A 13,870-nucleotide genomic window follows, 5' to 3' on the forward strand; every position below is an offset into this window, starting at 1 on the left:
TGAATGAACACTTAAAAAATGAATCAGTTGGTTTATTATCAAAGAAATATAGCAATAAATGCTGCATGTGAGTGTGATGAATAGTGGGAGAATAAACCGTTCATCTCGTTACTGTTCCACTCGGTTTTGGTTTGTCAAAGTACATACCGTATGTATGGAAGCGAAGCAAATACCTGGAAAGGAAATGTACATAGCCTACGTTTCATTTAATATCAGGTTAGTATGGCATCTTGTGGCATGTTGAGCGTGGACCATGGGAAATTACATTGATCCAACCGAATGTAAAAATGTCTATAAAACTGGAAAAGTTTAAATACTGGCCTCGTGTTTATGCACCAGTATAATCTATCCGTTTTGCCCGTAAAATAGATTGAAGGGGCATGTTGAATCGGGTTAAAGGCTGCGAGTCACGGCGGGGTCAAGTTACACACACTCACGCATCCAAGTCAGGTTGGGTCTTTGCAGAAACTTTTTTAAAACCTATCCCCGCCCCCGTCCGGAGCGTCAGCGCACAAGCTCTCCAGGGTGTCGCGCAAGTCAGCCTCCCCACACTTCGCTCCAAACTTTTGGCACGCATGTGCTCCTCCGGACCCATTTTACATCGCATTTAGATGCATTTTCGATTCAGGTTTATTTACGATTTAAAATAGTCACAATCCTACTCCTTCATACGTCTTTTAGAACTTTGAACACCTTTCCCTGCTGATTCGTCTCATTCCAGCAGACGAATGCAGTAGAATTTAAAAAAAAGGATGACGGGTGTCTTGATAACGTGCCTAGTCCTGGTGCTATGTAGCAGCGTGCAAAGGCTCCGGGCATCCCCCGCTTTGGAGGAGGGCAGCGGATCGGATGGGAGCGCCTCGACCCTGGCCTTTGTGTTTGATGTGACCGGCTCCATGTACGACGACCTCAAACAGGTGATCGATGGCGCCTCGCGGATCCTGGAAAAGACCCTCAACCGAAGGACCAGACCCATCAAAAACTTTGTGCTGGTTCCGTTCCATGATCCAGGTATTGTTGTCATTTTGGGGAATGATTTATTAGATTTGATTTGTGTGCATAAATAGACACTCAAAATGTAGCCTACGTACCCTGTTTTTTTTTTTTTTTAATTTTACGTTTTTTACGGTACAATGCATTAGAAAACAGCAAGTCAAACTGATGGACAAATTTGGCAAGTGCAAATACAAAAGGTTATGATAGCTGTGTAATATGTGGTTGTATGTGTGTTATGAGTAAGGGTGGTACTTTATCTCATGTAGCTAGAAGTAACCAAATAATCGAAACAGTCTTCATTATGACCCTGGCATAAAGTACTGCAAACCACAAGAAGCATTCTTAATCACTTCGGACAGTCTCAGCTAAAACGTCCGCGTTTTGAAAAATTTGGATTTTATTTAAAACATTAGATTGTTGTTTTTGTTTGTTTGTTTGTTTGTTTGTTTGTTTGTTTGTTTGTTTTGGTCAAGGGATTTGGGAATCTAATTGGATCTCATATGTTAATAATTCGTTTTTTCTTGACACAGCTGTAAATAACAACTTGCTGTTACACGTTTTATTCTTCAACCGTTACTTTTTGTAGGTCGCGTTGGTAACAGACATGTTAAGTTGTCAACCTGAACCAATAGTTGGGCCAGGTAATGCTGAAGCTTGAAAATCAGAGTACGTACCGCACTCAAATGGGGGAGGGTGTATGGGCCCTGATGAGAAGCATATGCTGTCTGCCTGTGTGTAATTACCCCAATCACCCTCCTCAAACCACCCTCTCCACCATCCTCTCGTAAAAAAAACACAAAAAAACCCTCTCAGCCCCCCAGTAAAGGCAGCCTGAGGTGGTGATGTTGGTGGTTGGGGGGAATGTACTCGTGGTTTGCCTTAACATCACTTATTTTGTCTCGGTTACAGTATGTGGTCTACCTGTGAGGACCTTGTAAATGTTCCTGATTCCTTTGTGTCAGAAGCTGTGGTGCCTGACAAAAAGGCGCGATGGTGCTGTTCGGACATTATGGACACTCATGAGGAGCACAGAACATACTGTTGAGAAAATAAATAAGATTGGTGAAGTCGATTCATAAGATTGATACACCACTGCTGTATCGTCACTCCAAGATACTTGGGGCCCGATTTACAAAAGGTCTGTGCCTGCAAAAAATGCACACAAACGGATGTGGAAGCTGAACAACTCACCAGACGCACCCAGTCTACCAAATGTGGCTAAATCCTGGATCTTGGCGGATGCAAACTAGCACTGCTTTGTGTAAGAGGAATTGGGCGTGGGAAGCTATTTTCTGCACATGTTAACATTCTTAAATGGCCAGAAACAAAATCTTTGGAGCTTCTGAATGAACAAGGGTCTGACTTGGAGCCAGTCGCAAGATGGAGTCATGCCATAGCCATCTGCAGCTATCTGAGCCATTTCAGCGGACTGCGACAATTGGTGCTGGCCTCTCCCAGAGCATTGTTTTGTATGTTGTGTCCCTTAACACAATTTTACAAAAGATGAGTAGATAAATCCAACTGCCACAGACTCGGGGCGAGTTAAAGCAAACAAAACATGGCTTTAAGGGGTGCTGGGTTCCCCCCAAATGTCAGCGCAGTCGATTTCCTTTCTCGTTTCTCAAATTCATTTGCTTCATTGAATAACACTCTATTTGGAATCTTAGTAGAGAGATAGAGTACCGGTATCCAAAAATTGTAGTCAAGTAAAAGTAATGTTACTTTTAAAAAATATGACACGAGTAAAAGTAAAAAGTAGTCCTTCAAATAGTTACAGTACTTGACGTTGTGAGTAAATAACTACAGTACTCAATAAAAAAAAGACTCAATTACAGAGTAATTTATGAGTAACATATTATTATTTTATTTTTATTTTATTATATTTATTTTTGTCAGAGCATCAATATCAAATAGGCAAGTCAGTTTTATTTATATAGCACGTTTCATACCGACCGACCAACTTACTTTTATCCATTTGAACAAGAATTAGTCATTTTGAGACGAGAAACGATCATGCTATAAGAGCTGTATACCTGTAATACACTTGTGAGACACACTATATTAATTATATTGTTTCGGCACCGATCCGCCATTATTTTTTCCTCTCACTAGGACTTTATGGAAAAGACTCTTTTTAATTCCATCTTAACTGATTGCCCATAGCATAAAAACAAGGTCTGTAAAGGCAGGCTTGGCTGGGCTTTCAAGGAACCCTGTCAAACAACTTTGGGATGAATAATAACAATGATTCCTCAAGAGTCAAATAATGTGAAGCTGCCAAAGGGAGAACAACTCGCCTTTTCCTCCAAAACCTTGGTCCAAAACCTTGTATCTATGTTGGCATTGATGATCTTTTCATCCTTGCAGATATCGGTCCAGTTTCCATCACCACTGACCCTAAAAAGTTTCAGCAGGATCTTCAAGAGCTGTTTGTTCAGGTGGGAAGAGAACACATGCAGCGATTATTATAACACAATATTATCTCAGGCTTTATGTAAGTGGATGTGTACTCTGTTGGTATAGGGTCAGTAAAATGCAGTGCAAACAGTAGTTTTGATCCCTGAAAAGCTGAAGCTGGGTAACTCAGGAATGTCAATTTAAGGGGGGAATTTTCTGTAATTTGTAATTTGGATAGAAACCAAGATCTGCTATGTTTGCCACTTTTAGCTACTCGTCATAGGATGCTAAATGTGGCGGACGAGTTAGAATCTTTGCACACTGATTCATTTTTTAAAATTTGCATTGATGATGACTTGAAGTTGTATAGAACAACTCTGAATAAGTAATCTCCTCCAGTAGTATTTCAGAAAACACATTATTCTAGCTGTAACTTCCACAGGGTGGAGGTGACTGCCCTGAGATGAGTGTTGGAGCCATTAAGAAAGCCTTGGAGGTTTCTCTTCCTGGATCCTTCATTTATGTCTTCACCGATGCAAGAGCAAAAGACTACCGCCTGAAAAGGGATGTTCTTCAGCTGGTGCAACTCCGTCAGTCTCAGGTAAATAATAACAACCTTACATGATTATGATATGACCAATTCTGTATCTCAAAGTTTAGTTGGCATTATTGTATTATCAACAAAGCACAAACAAAAACGGATTTAGTGTGTGAGCTTGTGGGCACAACTGAAACAAGTTCAGAGCATGTGTATAACATCTAAATCACGGATGGGTGCACAGACAATAATTCCAAGGTTGTCAAACTCTTGAGACAAGAACAAGGTCAACAAGAATGTGGTCAGAAACGCAAAAAAAATTTGTAAAGTGCCCCTTTTCCAAATCACGGTGTCCGACTTGGCTGGACACGGTTTTACCTGACATTGCCGCTCCCTTTTGCATTGGCAAAAGTTGATACCACGCTTTCTAGTTCCAGCCAGGTTTCTAAGCATGTTGAGACAATATCATATTGCCAACATAAACCTCTGCCGGCGGCTGATTGGTCGAACACATTCGACATTACTGACTCCTTGCATTGTTTGAGGATACACAGGCTGAAATGCAAATATAGACAAACATGCTTACAGTAGCTAACCCCATTAGGGTATCAGAGCCCTGGGCCTCCTCTTGAAGGCAGCTTGTCTCCCTTTCATAGCCATAAGCCAAATAAATACTGAAGACACTTGTTCTCTTTGTTCATTAGCCTCATTCTGGTATTGGTATTAATATGAGTTGGGGGTTTCAAGAAAGAAAATGTCATTAAATTTAAGAGAATTTAATGACATAAAAGAAAACATCAACCGGATATCCCATGCGAGTTGAAGAGGAGGACACGAGGGTGTCAAGCCTGGAAGGACCGCCGCACAAGGAGGAGAAAGTACAGACATGTCCTCCCGTCCATCATCATGGGGAATGTAAGATCGCTCCCTAACAAGATGGATGAGCTGGCGGCGCTAATGCGACATCAAAGGGAGTAGCGCGAGGCTAGCCTAATGCTACTCACGCAGTTGTGGCTAACAGCGATCACTCCGGACACACATGCCGAGTTGCAGGGCTTCCAACTCATACGTGCGGACAGGAATGAAGGGAGTGGAAAGAGAAAAGGTGGGGGACTGGCTGTTTTTATGAACGATAAATGGTGCAATCCGGGGCATATCACGATCAAAGACAAACTCTGCAGCCGGGACATTGAGCTGCTAGCCATTAGCCTCAGGCCCCATTATCTCCCGAGGGAATTCTCACACGTCATAGCTGTGACAGTGTACATCCCCCCGTCGGCTAATGGAGATGCAGTGTGTGATGCCCTGATGACTGTCGTGAGCAGGCTGCAAATACAGTCCCCCAACGCCCTGCTGATCATCTCTGGGGACTTCAACCATGTCTCTCTGTCGTCCTCCTTTTCAACCTTCACACAATATGTAACCTGTGCCACTAGAGACAATAAAATTTTGGACTTGTTTTATGCCAATACCAAGGAGGCATATAATCCCCTACCCCAACCCCCTCTTGGAAGAGCAGACCACAACTTGGTATTTCTCGAGCCTGTGTACAAACCCCTGGTGCACAGGCAACCAACTGTGACCTGAATGGTCAGGAAATGGTCAACGGAAGCTGAAGATGCTCTGCGGGACTGCTTTGAGACAACCAGGTGGGAACTCTTTAGCGAAGTTCATGGGGAGGACATTGATGCACTCACTGACACCATCACGAACTACATAAACCTCTGTGAGGAGAACACCGTACCTACCAGAACTGTGCAGTGTTTTTCCAACAACAAACAATGGATTAATCCTGACATAAAGGCCCCCCAGAAGGAGAAGAAGAGAGCTTTTATGTCGAGAAACAGAGAAGAGCTGAAGGACGTGCAGATTCGGCTGAGAAGAAAGATCAGGGAGGGGAAGAAGATATACAGGATGAAATTGGACGACCAGTTACAGGCCAGCAATGTCACTGGTGTCTGGAGGGGCCATCTCAAGCCATGACAGCCCAAAGACATTGACTGAGAAGGACAAGGACTGGGCAGATGGACTGAACGGTTCTTTCAACCGTTTTGACCAGTCGTCTGTCCCTTCCCCCAACCACCAACTGCAACCACTCTCACTGAGGACTTCTTCTCCTCCCCCTCCTTTTCGACCAGCTCTCATCAACCCAGTCTGTCACCTGGTTCCTTCCTGTCCGTCACAACAGAGCAGGTGAAGAACCAACTGAGGAAGATGAATGTGAGGAAGGCAGCAGGTCCAGACAAGATCAGTTCCCGGCTCCTCAGGACCTGCTCTGACCAGCAATGTGACATTGTCCAGCACATGTTCAACCTGAGCCTGAAGCTGGGCAGAGCTCCACAGCTGTGGAAAACTTCGTGCCTGGTCCAAGTGCCCAAGACCCCCACCCTAAGGAGCTGAACAGCTACAGACCGGTGGCGCTGACGTCTCACCTGATGAAGACGCTGCAGAGACTTGTCCTCGCCCACCTTCGACCGCTGGTGAGCCCGGCATTGGACCCGCTGCAGTTTGCCTATCAGCCTGGCATCGGCGTGGAAGACGCCATTATCTACCTCCTCCACTCAGTGCTGTCACACTTGGAGAAGGCTGGGAGCACTGTGAGAATCATGTTTTTTTATTTCTCCTGTGCCTTCAACACCATCCAGCCCAACTTACTGGGAGGCAAAGTGCAGAACGCCGGTGTGGAGCACCATCTCACAGCATGGATCATAGACTACCTCACAAATCGTCCGCAGTACGTGAGGTTGCAGAGCTGTGAGTCGGACAGGCTTCTCTGCAGCACTGGAGTGCCGCAGGGGACTGTTCTGGCACTATTCTTGTTCATCCTCTACACCTCGGACTTCAGAGATGCTACTCCAAACTGCCACCTTCGGAAGTTCTCCGATGACTCTGCGATTGTTGGCCTCATTACAGAGGGGGACGATCGGGAGTACAGGGGACTGACGAAAGACTGTGGACTGGTGCCAGCAGTATCTCCTCCAGATCAACCCTAGGAAAACTAAGGAGTTGGTTGTGGATTTCTGCAGGAAACAGTCCTCAACAGCACCGATGAACATCCAGGGTATGGACATAGAGAGGGTGACCTCCTACAAGTACCTAGGTGTTCTTCTGAACAACAAACTGGACTGGTCTACAAACACGGACACCCTGATTAGGAAAGGACACAGCCGACTCTTCCTACTCAGGAAACTGAGGTCTTTTGGGGTTCAGTGGTCTTTCCTTAAGACTTTCTATAAGTCGGTAATGGCCTCGGCCATCCATTATTATCATTGTCTGCTGGTCAGGCAGCATCTCAGCCCGAGACAGAAAGAGACTGGAGCGTCTGGTCAGGAAGGCCAGTTCTGTCCTGGGCTGCTCCCTTGACACTCTGGAGGAGGTGGGCAACAAAAGGATGCTAACTAAGCTAAAGCTATGATGGACAGTCCCTCCCACCCTCTCCAGCCCGCTCTGACAGCACTAGGTAGCTCCTTCAGCCAGAGACTGTTACACCCGCGCTGTAAGAAGGAGAGATACATACGCTCGTTCCTACCGACTTCTGTCAGGCTGCTGAATAAAAATAACAATAATAATAATAATAATTAAATGATGTGATGTGCGTGATGTGAAAAGCAATTGTAAATAGCACTGCGATTTATCCATTTTGTATTTATATTGCACTTAATTGAACGGCGTTTGTTTTTTCTTCTTTCTTCTTTCTACCCACATTCTTGCTAATGGAGGCTGTAAATTTCCCCAGTGTGGGACAAATAAAGGATATCTTAATAAGTTTCAAAACTGCAAATAGTAGCTATTTTTTCTCTTGTCTCGTCACCAGGTGGTTTTTGTGCTGACTGGAGACTGTGGTGACCGCTCTCAGCCCGGCTACAAGGCCTATGAGGAGATTGCGGCCACATCCTCAGGGCAGATCTTTCATCTGGACAAGCAGCAGGTCAATGAGGTGAGAGTATGGCGCAGAAGCCTTCAATGTCAGTCCATTTACGGAAGGGATTTTACTTGGATAGTCGACATCAATGCCAGGGGCAGGAGCGAAACCTTTGGGGTGCTTTGGCTTGAATAAGATCGTCAAGCATAAAGAACAATGCAGTTAGTGATTTAACAAATCAGTCCTTAAGAATAAAATAATTTTGGTGAAATGACCTTTGAAAAATTTTAAGAACAATCAGATTTGAGTGCGCTATTAACAAACATACGTTTGGTGAATCCACATATTCATTGCATTTACAATTCAAAATTTGCTGTTTTAATGACATGGTCGATTGTATGTTGTCAATGTTATCCATTGTTTTGTCAGTCATTGATGACTCTGCTGCCCATATCTATATAACCACTGAAAGACATAGGGATTTGCTGCCCCAAGAAAAATGACCCATGACTTAGGCCCGTATCTTGCTGAGTGGCAAAGGTTAGCGAGTGTGGCTATAATTAGCGAATGTTGTTGTTGGGGTTTTTTTGTTTGTTTGTTTGTTTGTTTGTTTGTTTTTGATCATGTTTCATTCAATGTTGGAAACAGTTGCGGACGTTCGCCAGACATTTCCAAACACTTTTAATGGTCACACACAGTTTTTCTTGTCACCATTATTTTGGCTCAAAATTTTGACAGCAGGGGCGGCCCGGTAGTCCAGTGGTTAGCACGTCGGCTTCACAGTGCAGAGGTACCGGGTTCGATTCCAGCTCCGGCCTCCCTGTGTGGAGTTTGCATGTTCTCCCCGGGCCTGCGTGGGTTTTCTCCGGGTGCTCCGGTTTCCTCCCACATACCAAAAATATGCATGGCAGGCTGATTGAACACTCTAAATTGTCCCTAGGTGTGAGTGTGAGCGTGGATGGTTGTTCGTCTCTGTGTGCCCTGTGATTGGCTGGGAACCGATTCAGGGTGTCCCCCGCCTACTGCCCGGAGACGGCTGGGATGGGCTCCAGCACCCCCCGCGACCCTATTGAGGATCAAGTGGTACGGAAGATGAGATTTTGACAGCATGTAATTTTCATTCCACTCCATTATGTGCACCTTTGAATTGACATCTTATGTAAAAGCTCTAGAAATACACCAATGTTGTGATTATAAGGGCATCAAATGTGAAGAAATCCGAGCGCTATTCATACTTTTTCAAGGCACCATACTGTATGGTTAGAGTCTTTACTGCATTGCAAGGATTGTACTGTTGAGTCTAAGAGTTCCCCGCTGATACATTGTAATAAAATGATTGTCATGGATGAAGTCACGCTTACTTCCTAGGCGGACGTAAAAGAAGCCCGTCTTTCCTTTCCAAGCGATACCGGTATCCTGCCTGCCAACAGAGCACTGGACTTGGCAGTGCGGAACCCGTACCAACAGCTCTGTGTTCTGGTGGCCTACTGTGACCTCAAACTTGTTAGTTTGTGTGTGAGGGTGGGCACGGTAGATGTTAGTGGGGGCGAGAGGTAGGTCTGTTTTCCGTCAAGTTATGCATGCATGTGACCAAACATATATATATATATATATATATATATATAATGTGCACTGTGATCGACGAGTTCAGGGGTCATTCCGCCTTTAGCCCGAGGTTCGCTGGGATAGGCTCCAGCTATTCTCGCAACCCTCTTTTGGATAAGCGGTGTTGAAAATGGATGGATGGAATAGTGGGGGCTGACACGGCCTTGCCCAAAGCTCTGTAGCGGGCCATGCCCCGGTGGTTGTGGACCACTGTTTTAGCCGTTCTCCTCCACGAACATACCTGAATCAAGTGATTAGCTGATCAGCAAGCTCTGCAGAAGGCTGCTAATTATCCTAATAATTTGAATAAGGTGTGTTGGAAGTGGGAACATTTAAAACATGTAGGATAGGGGCCCGCAAGGACCCTAGTTGGTTACCTCATCAACTAGAGTTATGGGAGCACATCTCACCTCAATACCCAAAACAGGCTTTTAATAAAATGTGGCCAAATGTAATATTATGTAAAGGGTCTCAGTCTATGGTCTCTATGGAGAAAGAGTGTCGAGCATTCTTATATTACTCCCTAATCCCAGGATATGATCTGTCATGGTTTTCCTCCATCGAACAGCTGCCCGATGGGGCTTGTGTTGGCTTCTCACAGCAGCTCATTGTCAGCTCAACATTTTACATTCTTTACGGTACTACAGTTTGACCAGTCATTAATAATAACGTGCAGCGCAGCATAACCCATGAAATTACAGTCCAGCGAGGATCATGTTGTAGTTCACTTCAAACTGCTGAAATTGTCAGTGGTAGCCCTAGCCATTGGTCAGAAATAACGATGGTCTGCTTAAAACACAATATAATATAATAATTGAGTTCTACGCATACAACCGTTTTTGTGTTGAAGAAGTTGATGAAATCACCCTAATGGTTTTCTCATTAAGTTGACGCAGAGGTATTCAAGCATCTCTAATCGTTATATTTATCCTCGGGTCATTTTTCTGAGTGTGCAAAACAAAGGCCGCCTCAGTGAAAAACAGGTGGACTCACATTAAAGGTCTTGGCAGGTGTGTTAGCAGCTCAATTAGTCGTCCATCTGGGACTGATTTGCCCTAATAAGATTGAAGTGGGACAGCTTCTTGCAAATTCTCATGAGTGTGGCTTGTAGACCCAGACGAGAACAAAACTGACCCTTGCCCAACAAGGGGTCTGAAGTCAAGCTGTCCTCGTTGAACAGCTGCACCACCAAATTGTACTACTAGCGACTCAGAATTCCTCAAATGGGGTCAGCTCATGTACCTGGTCAATAAAATTCAATAGAGTCCCAACAGTTGATTTCACCCATCCGTCATGCTTCTATGAATAGCAAATGGAGTCTTTGTGAGAGCCCTGCAAAATTGTTCAACTGAGACATCTTAGATGATGTTTTAAAGGACTTTTGATCCTCTGCATTCCGCAAGCTGTAACGGGGCGTATCTGCAGAGCTCAGCATGCTTGAGATGAGCACTGTTGAATGGACGCTCATCCTCCCATGTGTGCCTCCCTCTACTTGTTTTTATCTGTGATGTGAGGGCGGTGCTGATGCACACTCCTCTTGTGCTCTTTTGTGGAGGCAATAGACACCATTCAGGGCCAGATGTGGGTCACCTCTTAGCAGTTTCCTGCTCTGCAGGTGATGACTGCACATATGGCACGCATTACAGCTGTTTCCAGTTGTAAAACATTGAGAGGAACCAGCAGCTGTCAGCAATAGGTAGACCTCATGGACATAATAATGTAGTGCTAATGATTATCTTAGCAAAGGTTTTCTTGTTTTGGGTTTTCTATAAATGTCTACAAATGTGTTGCATTTGGCTCCTTGTCAAAGGGCCCACTACAGGTGTCTTTCCTTACAGTTGCAGCATAACTGTGATGCCTCACTATACAAGGTCAAAACAAGTACTACACAGCAGTTGCTGGTTAAGCATTTGGAAGTTGGAGGACAGTGGGTCCATTGTGACAATTGCAATAAAACTGTGATATGTCAAGTGGTTTTTTTTGTGCTGTTCCTGTTTTCATTTATCATACAACAAAAAGGAACTGTAGTAAAGCACCTGTCCAAACTGTAACTCGATAGTGTAAGATGTTTTTCTGGGGAACGACAAGGCGGTTATTAGCATCTGGGATGACTGATTTTGAATGAAATTGAGCCATCACGCATTGTTTTAGAAATTTTTGAATCAACTTGGAAAAAATTAGAATGTACATTTAATAATAATGTTCAGGAGACGATTCGGAAATGCCTACCTATAACTGACTGAGTAAATAGAGTTGGCTTTGTGAAACTCTTCGACAACTACTTTCTCCGCTGATTTACAAGCATTACGAATCATAAAAGCTGTCGTGCAGAAGACACTCTCATGGGAATATAGACTTGAAAACGCAGAAAATCTGAGCCTATCCCTTTGACAGTTGAGCTGTTTAAAACAAAAAAAAACATCAGAGAAGTATAATTGTGATGATGAAGAAGAAAAAGTCCAAAGATAGAGAGCAGACCGCTGCTTGGGCAGGGAACAGATTGTCTGGGAAAGGTCATGATCGCATCCTTCCTGCTTTTATCCTATTGAGAGCAGAACCTTCACAGATAATGTTTGACAGAACCCAGCTTCATCTAATGTCGATGCATGAAATGTCATATTCTGACTGAGTCTTTCTACCACTTGCTAGGTATTGAAGTGGGTCGAGGAAACTATTCAGGCGATGAAGGTCCATCTACTGTCCTCAAACCACGACAGTGCCCAGGAGAACCTTTGGGAAGTGCCCTTTGACCCCAGCCTCCGTGAGGTCACTGTGTCACTCAGCGGGCCCTCTCCGCAAATTGAGCTCAGAGATCCCCTTGGTATACATTGTAGCAGTTCAAGCCCAATGAACAGTGCTGAGTGTGTCACCAAACATCGAATAGCTAAAATTGTATTTTCTACTCTCTGTAGGCCATGTGGTAGGTGTTGAGCAGGGTCTCAAAGAACTTCTGAACATTCCTAACTCTGCTCGTGTTGTCAACCTGAAGTTTCCCACGCCTGGAGCATGGAACCTGAAGGTACCACTTTTAGAATCATTTATTACTTTTGCGCTACATCTTATGACAATAGGCTCATCATTTTTGCTTTCATTCTAAAGGTTAGCTGCAGTGGTCGTCATACCCTGAGGGTCACAGGAGTCAGCAATCTGGATTTCCGTGCTGGCTTTTCAAGTGTTCCTGTTAAAGAGTTCAACCATACAAGGGAGAGACCAATAAAAGGTGCTGCTAGTGTTTATGTTAGCTATTCAACTGTTGAAAAACGCTCGGGAAATGACGAAATGATGGATTTGCGTACCTTTCACAGGACTGCCAGCGTATGTTTTGCTAAAATGCACAGGCCTAAAACCACCAGGTCACCTGAGTCATGTCGAGCTTATGTCTGGCTCGGGACGTTCCCTGAGCACCATCCAGGTGCCTCTGCCCTCTGACCTTGGGCAACTTGGGCTGTGGAGTGTTCCAGAGATACGAACCCCTTCCCAGAGTTTCTTCATCAAGGCAACAGGCAGAGACGAGGAGGGCTATCGATTCCAGCGACTGTCGAGTGTTTCGTACACCAACATAATTCCATGTAAGACTCTACCTTCCTTCACACATGTCTCCTTGGCTATGCTGCTAAGGTTCTAACACCTTATAAATCTCTCGTGTGACTTTTCACCTTTGTTTCCTCCCTTGTGTAGCTCCCCCAGCTGTTAACATGCCTGATGTGGTGAAGGGTATCTACATGCAGCCTGCTATGATTCACTGTTCAGTGGAGAGCGATATACCTTACAGGCTAAGATTTGCAAGAAGTGGAAGAACTCTGGGGGCGGAGAAATTCTTCAAGTAATTTTTCTTTCATAACTTTGGAGAATTTGTGAAATTATCACTTCAGATGTTTCTGCGGTTCTCTCCACCACACATATTCTTGGCAGTGAGCAGTTTTGGAATTGGTTCGCATTATTGGCTCATATGTCACAGGGAATGAGATCATAGAGTGTGTACTCGCTTGTCTTGATCAATTCATAATATGTCCATGTGTCTCGTTCAATGCTCTGGCTTGAATTACCTGAGATTTACTTGCGGTGAAAATTCCAGTTTGTGCCTGAGATTCTAACAGAATATGACATGAAATACAATCTTGTTGCTACTGTCATGCTCAGTTACTGAACCAAGCTTCTCTTTGGATCAGGAAATCTGCCGCTGCATCTTGGGAGATTGAGCATGCTTCAGCAGAGGATGAGGGCTTCTATGAGTGCATAGCACAAAGTGGTGCAGGACAAGGACATGCCTTAACCCAGCTGACTGTTACAGGTACTGCAAAATGCTTACGACAAAGCTGTTACCACAGTGAGGGTAGAGTTCCGTTTGGCTAATCATGGTTTATAACATTAAACCCTGGTTTAACAACAAATAGTGGGACATAGATTGATCACTTCATCAAATAAGGGACATGATGCAGTACAGTGATGCTTGGAAGTTGACCTTTCTATTG

At 44.3% G+C, this 13,870-nt stretch overlaps 1 protein-coding gene across 2 annotated transcripts in view; it reads left to right on the plus strand.

Annotated features, from left to right (window-relative positions):
* The first annotated feature begins 516 nt into the window (after positions 1-516).
* The window catches only part of hmcn2 (hemicentin 2), a 51,220-nt gene continuing 37,866 nt past the window's right edge, over positions 517-13,870 (plus strand). For both annotated transcript variants that reach the window (XM_052067966.1, XM_052067967.1), the window contains exons 1-10: positions 517-1,011; positions 3,364-3,434; positions 3,836-3,994; positions 7,746-7,868; positions 12,048-12,219; positions 12,311-12,417; positions 12,498-12,618; positions 12,704-12,967; positions 13,077-13,221; positions 13,568-13,689. In XM_052067966.1, coding sequence (XP_051923926.1) covers positions 753-1,011; positions 3,364-3,434; positions 3,836-3,994; positions 7,746-7,868; positions 12,048-12,219; positions 12,311-12,417; positions 12,498-12,618; positions 12,704-12,967; positions 13,077-13,221; positions 13,568-13,689 — 1,543 coding nt within the window. In that variant the 5' untranslated portion in view covers positions 517-752. The remainder of the gene's footprint in view (positions 1,012-3,363; positions 3,435-3,835; positions 3,995-7,745; positions 7,869-12,047; positions 12,220-12,310; positions 12,418-12,497; positions 12,619-12,703; positions 12,968-13,076; positions 13,222-13,567; positions 13,690-13,870) is intronic.

Source organism: Hippocampus zosterae, chromosome 6, assembly GCF_025434085.1.
Source record: "Hippocampus zosterae strain Florida chromosome 6, ASM2543408v3, whole genome shotgun sequence".
Taxonomy (NCBI): domain Eukaryota; kingdom Metazoa; phylum Chordata; class Actinopteri; order Syngnathiformes; family Syngnathidae; genus Hippocampus; species Hippocampus zosterae.